This window comes from Leguminivora glycinivorella, chromosome 3, assembly GCF_023078275.1.
Source record: "Leguminivora glycinivorella isolate SPB_JAAS2020 chromosome 3, LegGlyc_1.1, whole genome shotgun sequence".
Taxonomy (NCBI): domain Eukaryota; kingdom Metazoa; phylum Arthropoda; class Insecta; order Lepidoptera; family Tortricidae; genus Leguminivora; species Leguminivora glycinivorella.
The window spans coordinates 27,503,885-27,514,077 of NC_062973.1; the positions used below are offsets into that span (position 1 = coordinate 27,503,885).

Here is a 10,193-nt window from a genome sequence, read left to right on the forward strand (position 1 = left end):
ACATAACGGTTTTCAGAAAGTATCCTTTCAGTGGTGACTTCTGTTAAGTGTAGTAAGGAGCTCACAGCGTGGTCTGATCGAGTAAGTTTAGTTTCTGTGTTTAGGCCTAAGCAGTTAGCAATGCTAGCAAGAGACAAGAGAGACTTAAAAACCCTCAGTGTAACGTGTAACGTAAATTTTATCCTTCGATTTTAACTTTTGCAATGTCTACAGGAAAGATGCGAACAAGTTACCTAAGCATTATGTAGTTATTATAAAATGTGTATACATATGTATGACCTAAACGCGGTTGCATATTACTGCAGTAAGAATAATATCTAAATAATAAGTTTTATGTAAAAACCGCGACTTTTATGGTGTCAATTTTATGGCTGCAACACCGCATTCATTGTGTATCAATCAATCGGAGAGAATACTGGTCTAAAGGTTTATAAATAAAATTATGTGTACGTGATTTTTTTATTCTTCTAAAATTGTAAGTTTTGCCCAGGTAAGTAATATAAGTCATGGAGTACCTATAACATGTTCAACTTTAAATAAAATGATTTAATTTATAAACATGTACAAGATACCAAAACAAAATAATATACAGTGGAAACTGGATAAGTGGAATCGCAAGGGACCGGCTGTTTAGTTTCGCTTATCCAGGTTTTCCATTTATCAAGTTTTCCACTTAACCAGGTTCAAATAAAACGTTTTCTCACTTACAGAGGCTCTCGCTTATAGAGGTTGTCGGTGCTAGTAATGTCGCTTATAGAGGTCAAATGAATATGTATATTTTATTTAATATGCATGTAGATATAAATAAACAAAAAATAGGTCTGTGATCCTGACTTCAAAAAGCAATACTGTAAATAACCTACAATACTGTTATACAAAACAATATTTTTCCTTTGTTTTGAAGTAACTTATACACAAAATCACTCCTAATATTTATTTATGCAAGAGAAACCATTGTACTTTAATGAAAAAAATCCGATTTTTTTTATTTATCCCGAAGAGATAAACACTTGATTGTGTGCTTAGGCATTGCTTATCCAACAGCACGGTACCGCACCGCACTCACCGCAGATAAAACTAAACTGCACGATGTGTAATCTCATACAAAATATATATATAGTTTAAACACAAACCATAATGTTAACGAAATAAACTACCCTCCTCGTGGTGGTTTATTAAAAATACAAATTTTATAACGCCAAGCTTTTCCACTCATAGAGGTTTCGGAGACGACTGCTTCCAGTTGCAGAGGTAAAAATAAGAAATTTACGAAAAAATGGATTCCGCTTATAGAGGTCCCAAAATTCCTCTTATAGAGGTAATTCGGTCCTGAGGGACTGGGACCGAGAATATGGGTCCACTTAAAGAGGTTTTCCACTTACCCAGGTTCCACTTATCCAGTTTCCACTGTATCTGAATCGTCTGTCCGTGTTTACATTATCCGGTCCGATATCGGATGTCGGAAGGATTTCAATGGAAAAAATCCAAGATGGCGCCTGTAATCTATGGTAACAGTCTTACATCCGATATCAGATCGGATAATGTGATACGCACTACTTAATACATTATGCGATTCGATATCGGGTTTAGGAGTGATATCATATTAATCATATACTCAAGACCCCCCTATCCTATATTTAGACCTCCTATATTAAAGACACTATATTATAAAATAACAATGCGAAAACGCTTTCATGAACGGATATTGAACCTTGCACTGAGTACGACCCTATTGGCCGATTATCATTATTGTAGGTATTTTTAAGTGGTTTATTTGCAATATAAATATATATTATTAATCTGGTCCGTTCAATGATTTTTTTACTTATTTTAGAATGCAGCCTTCAAACCCAGAAAAGACTGAACTGAATGACTCTGTGGCTGTTCTTAATAAAGAAAATAATAAAGATAGATACCATCGGCTTCTTGTAAACACTGCATACGATTTCGCAAAAAATACCACTCTCAATGGCTTAAAATACATATCAGAGAGAGGAACATCCTTCCTAGAAAGGTAATTACATTTTATAATACAGTTACATTATTTTTTGTATTCTTACATAACGTGGGAAGAAAGTAGGACAAAGATGTAATTAATATTTAGATTTTGACTAGATCATAATATCATCTTAAGGGGGCGGCGTCATAACTGCTATCGGTGTTGTAAACTGTCAAAAATATTTAAATGACATGTTAATGAGGACTCACACTGACATTTTATACCGCTAGGCGGCGCCTGTGCAAGTTTCTAGGCATGTCTCTCATTCATATGTGAGAGCGAAAAACAAATATCATCTTCACGCTCTCACGTATGCAAGTATCATGGACAAATAGGGTGGCGCCATCTGTCATAATTTTTGAGTGTGCCTCCTCATTTCTTCACGGTCACAGTAAAATCAGAGCTTGCTTTGCTCACTATTCTAAGGAGTATTTAGCACTTGAGTAGGTAGGTACCTACTGAACATTGAAACAAGGGTTTGTTAAAGCTGCGGTTACATTTTACTTACCTATCTATAATTTTCAGATTATTTTGGATCTCCACATTTATCCTCAGCACGGTTTTGTGTATAATGATGGTTTATAAATCGTACAAAAAGTTTGACACCAGTGCTGTAGCGGTCACGTTGAAAGAACACACTGTGTCTGTAAATGAGGTATGTTCAGATTTTTGGGTCAAAGAGAATAGGTAATGACGAATTATCATCATAGCAAATTGCTTAGATTACTAAGCCGTCTTTCTATACAGAATTAAAAGTATAGAAATCTACGATTTATAAAATCTTTCGATTAACCACAACTGAGCACATAAGCAAATAAATCAGTAGGATTTTATTACACATTTAGTTCATAAATAAATAATTCTAGATAAGGACTTATCTCTTACTTTTAACCATCTTAGGTCTTCAATGCGGCATAAATATCATAAGTATTAAAAAAATATTATTGACAAAGAAAAGTTTTTTTTATTTTTTGAGTATCCAATATTTTCTAAATATAACAGAAGTTTTTTTAATATTTGCAGTACCCATTTCCTGCGATCACGATTTGTTCACAAGCAAGAATTAGACAAGACAAATATAACTATACTCAGAATGGATTAATAATAATGTTAAAACAAAAGTAAGTGAAAAGCAGCAAAAGGGAGTGTACAAGTTTCTAATAGGGTGGCAACGCGCTTGTGACACTGTTTGAGTTGCAGGCGTCCATAGGTTACGGTGACCGCTTTACATCAGGCGGGCCGTATGCTTGTTTGCCACCGACGTAGTATAAAAGTACTAATAAGACCGAAAATTATATTTAGATAGATGAACCAATCAGATCACATGTAGGTACTGCCTTATTAAGTAGTGACTAATTAGCTTTTGTTTTATGTTTAAGCAATACAGAAGGTTGGACTGCTGAGGATTACCAAAAGTTTCATTCGGCGTTGGTTTTATGTGCAAGTGAAGATGAAATTACATATAATTATACTTTTCTTCAATATGCTATTGACATGGATATATTTTTCGAGGTGAATTTACATTTTTAAAGAATCACTCATAACCAAACATTGTAACTTTCCCAGGAATATTGGTGCAGTATTGTCATGTTAAAGGAATATATTATATGTCTGAAGTCAGCCTGGACGAATTCCTTTATTTCTACCATGCTGAAAAAGTTAGGATGACTACTTATAACAAATATAATTATAAATACTTTGTTGTTTTGTAGGTTGCTCCAAAACATGCAGATATATTTCATCAGTGCCAGTGGCGGAATAAAGTGGACTGTTTAAATGAATTTCGTCCAACTTTAACCGCGGATGGCGTGTGCCACACTTTTAATAACTTGGCCACAGACGACATATTTCGAAAAAGCAGGTAAAAATGAAACAAATATATTATACGACTAGGAGTTTTAGGTTAGCGTGGTACGGTCATGTGATGAGGAGGGATGAATCTATAATTTAAAAAAATAATGTTAAAGATGAATGTTGTTAGATGGAGAGGGAGGGGTAAACTCAAACAGCAATGGATGGATTGCGTATCAAAAGATAAATAATACGAGAACAAAGTAAATGCTGAGACGAAGAAAGGTAGAGGAGAATGGAAGTTGAAGACAAGTTGTACCGACCCAACATTGCTTGGGATAAGGGTAAAGGTAAGGGACAGATTCAAAAAGATTTGACTACTTCATGGTACAGGATCGGGAAATTTCATTTCCTTGTTATTTAACTTGTATATTTTCCAGCCTTGACTTTAAGCAAAGACAATACTACCTGAACACATCTACTCCTGCAAAAGGCTGGTCTCACGAGGAGAATTACTACAGTTCTGAAAATGACACATACCCGAGACGTGGCCGGGTAAGTAATTATAATAAATACTGTATTTTACAATATGAATGCAAATAAAACAATAAGTTTTACGATGTTTTATTTTGCAAGGCAAATGGGGCAAGAGAAGATCTCTACATACTACTAAAAGAAGTAAGAGATCGAGACTTTGGATGCGATGGACAAACTCGACCCGGTTATAAGGTTAGTGGGTGAGATGGGAAGTGTAATGTTGATCCTCCTCACGAGAGATAAGGAGATTTAAAAGGTATCTAATACTTCTCATCTAATAGTCGTTACAAAATATTACATTAAAAAGAGAAAAAAACTAGCAGTACGAAAGTAACTAATATACCTCTAATGTTAATTCCTGAGAGACGTTCATAAGTACTGTATAATATTTCTCTGAATAATTGTCAATAATTGTCTAAAGATAAGTAACGCACAAATAATTTTTCTAAACTGATTCTATATTAGCCAATGTTGTTTTGGAAATATCAATGGTACCATTAATTTGTCAGTGACCAAGTCGTCCTTGTTCCAAAACTGCAATTTTATCTGAAACTACTATTCATATTATCATTTTGACAACCCTTACAATTCATCCACATGCTTACAATATCCAATCACCAAATATCCAATCAAGTTAAATTAATATGTGACAAGTTTTGTTCTCAATCTATATTACAATTATTAGGTTTACCTACATCACCCTGCTGAACTGCCTCAAGCATCGCTCCACAGTTACGCGGCACAGCCAGGGAAGACCACTTCGTTCGCTATCAAACTCGACATCTTGGATACGGCACAGGAACTCGCGGGCTATGCACCAGACGTGTAATTATTTTGCTTATTGTATATTCTTTACAATGTTCCAGTTGTTGCTTAATGTTTTAGATAAATTGAAGATCATTGAAAGACCTCGGATGATAATTTTTTTGTTGGAATCTTTTACATTTTGTCCATATATATATTTGATCAGATGTATCTTTTATTGAGTTCTGTGTCACTTATCACATCGGTCGCATCTGATTTTACTATGACCCCTTAGGCAGTTGTGTAAGACTTTATCACCAAGTAAGTGTAAGACTTTATCACCAATAAAACGTTGTTGTTACAAAGTCAGTTGTTTTAGATGGCTCTAATGCTCACCTTATTATGTTCATATTTTCAGCCGTCAATGTTATTTTACATCGGAAAGATATTTGCAGTTTTTCCAAAAATATACTTCTTCAAACTGTCAGCTAGAGTGTCTCGCTAACTACACCATTCAGAATTGCGGGTGTGTCAACTTCTACATGCCACGTTAGTATAGCATTATTTTATTTATTTTCTTTTATACTATCTTCCTAATCTGGATAGAATTCAACTTTTTGATTACGAAGATTGTTGCAGTTACCATTATTAATTTGTATGTACTACTACTACAGTAGTAGTAGTAAACTCTTTATTGTACAATTAATAACAAAAACACAGTAAATACAGTAAAGAACAGTACAAAAGCGAATTTATCCCTTTGAGGGATTTCTTCCAGTTAACCTTTGAGTGAATGAGAGGATAAAAAGAGATGAGGGTGACAAATGCAGCAACATGTACAACAAGGTACCAGAAATACAAAAAATTAAATAAATACACACATAATTTATGGGAATGAACAAATATTACATAAAAAAAGGAATGGAGAAATTACACTAAAAATGGGAAAAGAACAATTGAGAATTTAAATAATACAGACGTTGAGACAGTGAGAAAACACAACTCATAACCGATCGCTTAGATTAGCAATCAGATAGCCACAGATTTTTCAATTTCGACTTGAGCGATGCAACCGGCTGTGCTTGCCTGATCGAAGTAGGCAGCTCATTCCACAGTTTAACCGCACGCACCACGAACGACTTGTATGTTATCATGTTTTGATTTGCGTTACTTTAGAAGTAGGACCTAATCAAGCGGAAGATTGCCTACACATATTATTATGCGCTGGATTATTAGTTCGTTTAATTGGCCAATCTCTAAGACTATGTCTGCGGTCGAATTTGATTGCCACGACGTCTTGATATATTTTGTATGAACAAATATGGGTTACGGCAATACATTACAGACATTAAAATATAGACATTCTCATTTAAAAGACGTAATAAAAGGCCCTTTGAAATGTGTTACAATTGTAGACTATAACGAATAATTGTATTATTTTTCTATTAAGGTAACGAAAGCACGGCAATATGCAAAGGAGATAAATTGCAATGCATAGAAGATGCTCTTGGTAAGCAAAACATACTATCACGGTCACTAATGATAAATAATGAATCTTATTGCAAAGTAAGATACGTATATTTATGTAGTCAAATAACTATTGAACCCATATCCCATTGTAAACTTCTGGAGAGATGCAGGATTTAGTAGTTTTATTAATATAGGCTTTTGCTGCTTCAGATCAATATGCTGATGAAGAAGATTTAAACGATAGTGAAAGTGGCCGCTGCGGATGCCTCCCTGAATGCCATGAAGTGAATTACGATGCCGACGTTGTTGTATCAAAACTGGACTTGCACGAATTTAAGCAAAGATACAAACAACTACAAATTAATAAAAAGAGCATTAAATATGATAACGGGATTCCACAGGAGGGTTATGAGACTAATAACAGTAGCAACAACTTCGAGAATGACACTGAGATTGATGTTTATGCTTCAGATGAATTGTAAGTTAAGTAATATGAGTCATAAATTTTGCACCCAAAGATACATATTTTTCATATACATTGAAATGATGAAAAAATCAAGTTTTGCCAAAGTAATGACGGTTTAAATAAAGAATCGGTCACGAGTCTAATTCGTAGGAGGTACCTAATAAAATTATAGTTCCCTCAATACAGTTGTGATGTGAATCCCTGGCCTTAGCGTTTATTTTAGACGGTTTATGGGAATGAAATTAAATATTAAACTGCGATCAGAAGATTCCAGGTACGATTCCTGACAGGGTCGCCATGTAATGACATTTCACATCTGTACTCCTCTGTGGGGTGTAAATTTACACAACACGCTCGGATTATAGATGTAGCGTCTAAAATAAGATACGTACGCCACCTATATATGTAATAGTCTAGGCTAGGCCATGTCACTAGAGGGGTGAGGCCTAGCACACACTATAAAACAAAAAATAGAGATTTCGTGTGAACTTTTATCAGGTGTTTACCTACTTATAAGAATCTTTACAGGGTTGGAATGTCAGTAATCCGGATCTACTACCGCCGCCCCCGTTTCGTGGCCATGGAACGCTCGGAGCTGGTCGGGCTGTCGCAATTCCTGGCTGACGTTGGCGGCACGCTTGGCCTGTTCCTTGGCTTCTCCTTCCTTACCCTGGCCGAGATCTTCTACTTCTTCTCGATCAAGTAAGGCATTTTAAGTAGCTTTACATTTTACATTTCATCAGTTATATTATTGGTCTCGAGATTTTTTTTTGCATTTTTTTGTAATAAAGAGGGAGGTCGGAGGAGCTTAATGAAAGTTTTAATTAAACATTGTAATATGGGGCCTATTGTATAACAATTTACAATTCCTTTTATAAGAAAGAAAGTTCCACGTGTGACAAATATTGTAAATTGTTATACAATAGGCCCCTGGTTGTGTTTCAAATTTGTAGAATTGTCTCAATGAATATTAGTCGTCTGTGCAAACAAGGCAGAGCCAACGATAAAAGCTTGTAATTTTTTAAACTTCTTTGGGGTTTACTTTATGCAAAACCAATTTCCTCTGATCCGGTTCAATGGTTTATGCCTGAATCGGACACATATGCAGGCAGACAGAGTTACAGCAGCATAAAAAGTACATAAGTAATTAATATTAAATAGAGAATTATTAAGCCTTATTGACATTATTCGTAGCAAATTCATAAGTTGTTTATTGTTTCAGGCTGTGCTGTACTTTTCAACGCCAGGAATCAAAGAAAAGTGAAAACTCAAGCAATATCGACGATGTCTAGATCCCTCAATTTAAAAACACTTTTATTTTGACTACTTATTTGTAAATATTTAATGTTGCTCATTTACATAATCCATACTAATATTATAAATGGGAAAGTGTTGTGTTTTGTTTGTCCGTCTTTCACGGCAAAATGGAGCGACGAATTGACGTGATTTTTAAGTGGAGATAGTTGAAGGGATGGAGAGTGACATAGGCTACTTTTTGTCTCTTTCTAACGCGAGCGAAGGCGCGCTCAAAAGCTAGTACACAATAAAGCCTGTTCTATATAATTATGACATCTAATTGATGTAATTTTGTTATCATGCATTTGGTTGTACCCACTATACATTACTGTATTAATACGAGCGAGCTGCTTGATAATTTAAATGATGTGTCAAATATTATGCGGAACTATCCTGGTCCCTATTTTGTCACTTGTCATAAATAATATTATGTATCACTTTTGCACAATATTTGTGTCGCTTAACTTCAAACGGGAAAATCCAATTCTGCTTAAAAGTTGATTATGTATAAAAACGTATATTTATAATCTGAAAAATAATCAACCTTATAACAGAATGGATTTAATGAGCTTTTGTGTAAAATAAAAGTATTTGTATGAATCAAAATGTAATGAAATAAATACTTTCGCAACGAAAATAAACACAGGTTTATTTTGGTACCTTTTGTATTAAACTTAAGGTGCTATATAGGCCACATATTAGACCGCAATAATAATATGAGTTCCCTTAGCATTAAAATTGCACAGTTTTAATGCATTAGTATAGTTATAATTTACATTTGAAACAGTCTCGAAAGTTTTTGGTAGACTTTGTAGGCTTAGTTTAGTTTTTGTAGGCTTTTTTTTGTTACACACAAGTCCAAAAATATCTGAACACAGTTCGTATAAGCGTGCAGACATAACTTAACGCGATTGTACCCAAGTTTACGATAAAATTGCATACGAGTAACTACGCACTTCATTTCGCAAAAGTTCAAGGACGTTCCGAACTAATTAAATCAAATTTATCGGCGTGACCAGAGCCTCTATCACGTTAACGTTTTAAAATACGTAACTCGATAGCGTAAACGTAACGTAGATTACATATAGGCCAGTAAAATGAATCAGATCACATGTAATCGTCAGCCGAGGTCAACAAAACATGTAATCTGAGGCTTCATTTTTAACTGGCTATGGTCTGTATACTATTTTTCTGTTCGACGAAGCAGGAAAGCGGTAACTTAGTCTAGCGCAGCAGTCGGAAAATTGACGCTTTCCGGTCGGAAGACAGAATAATATATTCTATTTAATTTTTGGTTCCAGTAAGTAACCATTTCGCTCCTTGAAAAACATAGTGTCATTAAATGAAAAACGTCTTTTTTGGGTACAATGGTTTAAAGTTTTGAAATTTTTGAATTGTCAAAAATTGCCATTTTTAGAACAAACTTGTAATTTTTTGGCAGATCTTGTTAGGTTTGTGACTAAACCTGATAGATATAATAGTAAATTGTATTTTTTTTATTTTGTTTCTAAGATAATTAAGCTTAAACAAAATGGTAGTGACACTTTTCCATTTATTTTTGTTTAGGGACACATGACAACTTTATATCTTCGTTTTAATTTGTGGAAAAATGACACTATAGCCATTTTTTATGAAATTTACCTTTTATTTTAATGAATAATTAGCAATCAAACCACCTTTTATGTATATACATTAAAATTTATTGAATTAAATGACATTCGGTCTCAAACCCTGTATCTATTTAGCATTACTGCCCTTAAAAACTAGTGTAAACACTCCTGGCTTGCCCTCTTAAACAATAAAATATATCTAAAAAAATATTAGAAACAAAAATCACTTTCAGTCTTGACATTTGCGTTAGTAATACAACATTTATTTTACTATCCATAA

General features: G+C 34.2%; 2 protein-coding genes across 2 annotated transcripts; both read left to right on the top strand.

Annotated features, from left to right (window-relative positions):
* The first annotated feature begins 1,937 nt into the window (after positions 1–1,937).
* On the top strand, positions 1,938–7,023 carry LOC125224972 (pickpocket protein 28-like). The gene is made up of 11 exons (XM_048128490.1): positions 1,938–2,014; positions 2,525–2,654; positions 3,023–3,120; positions 3,379–3,511; positions 3,712–3,860; positions 4,231–4,345; positions 4,427–4,519; positions 5,013–5,152; positions 5,490–5,620; positions 6,522–6,581; positions 6,752–7,023. The coding sequence occupies exons 2-11, from the start codon at positions 2,571–2,573 to the stop codon at positions 7,021–7,023; spliced, it is 1,275 nt and encodes a 424-aa protein (XP_047984447.1). The 5' UTR covers positions 1,938–2,014; positions 2,525–2,570.
* Positions 7,024–7,541: 518 nt separating this feature from the next.
* LOC125242655 (pickpocket protein 28-like) lies at positions 7,542–8,305 on the top strand. Its single transcript, XM_048151499.1, has 2 exons — positions 7,542–7,709; positions 8,230–8,305. The coding sequence occupies exons 1-2, from the start codon at positions 7,543–7,545 to the stop codon at positions 8,297–8,299; spliced, it is 237 nt and encodes a 78-aa protein (XP_048007456.1). The 5' UTR covers position 7,542; the 3' UTR covers positions 8,300–8,305.
* The last annotated feature ends 1,888 nt before the right edge of the window (positions 8,306–10,193 follow it).

What these genes read in the sequence shown, in the direction of transcription:
- LOC125224972 (XM_048128490.1), top strand. Translation starts at nt 2,571, where the DNA reads ATGATGGTTTATAAATCGTACAAAAAGTTTGACACCAGTGCTGTAGCG. An exon ending in ATAATAATGTTAAAACAAAA is followed by an intron (nt 3,121 to 3,378) that starts GTAAGTGAAAAG and finishes TTTATGTTTAAG; the next exon opens with CAATACAGAAGGTTGGACTG. An exon ending in ATGCATAGAAGATGCTCTTG is followed by an intron (nt 6,582 to 6,751) that starts GTAAGCAAAACA and finishes TTGCTGCTTCAG; the next exon opens with ATCAATATGCTGATGAAGAA.
- LOC125242655 (XM_048151499.1), top strand. Translation starts at nt 7,543, where the DNA reads ATGTCAGTAATCCGGATCTACTACCGCCGCCCCCGTTTCGTGGCCATG. An exon ending in TTCTACTTCTTCTCGATCAA is followed by an intron (nt 7,710 to 8,229) that starts GTAAGGCATTTT and finishes TTATTGTTTCAG; the next exon opens with GCTGTGCTGTACTTTTCAAC.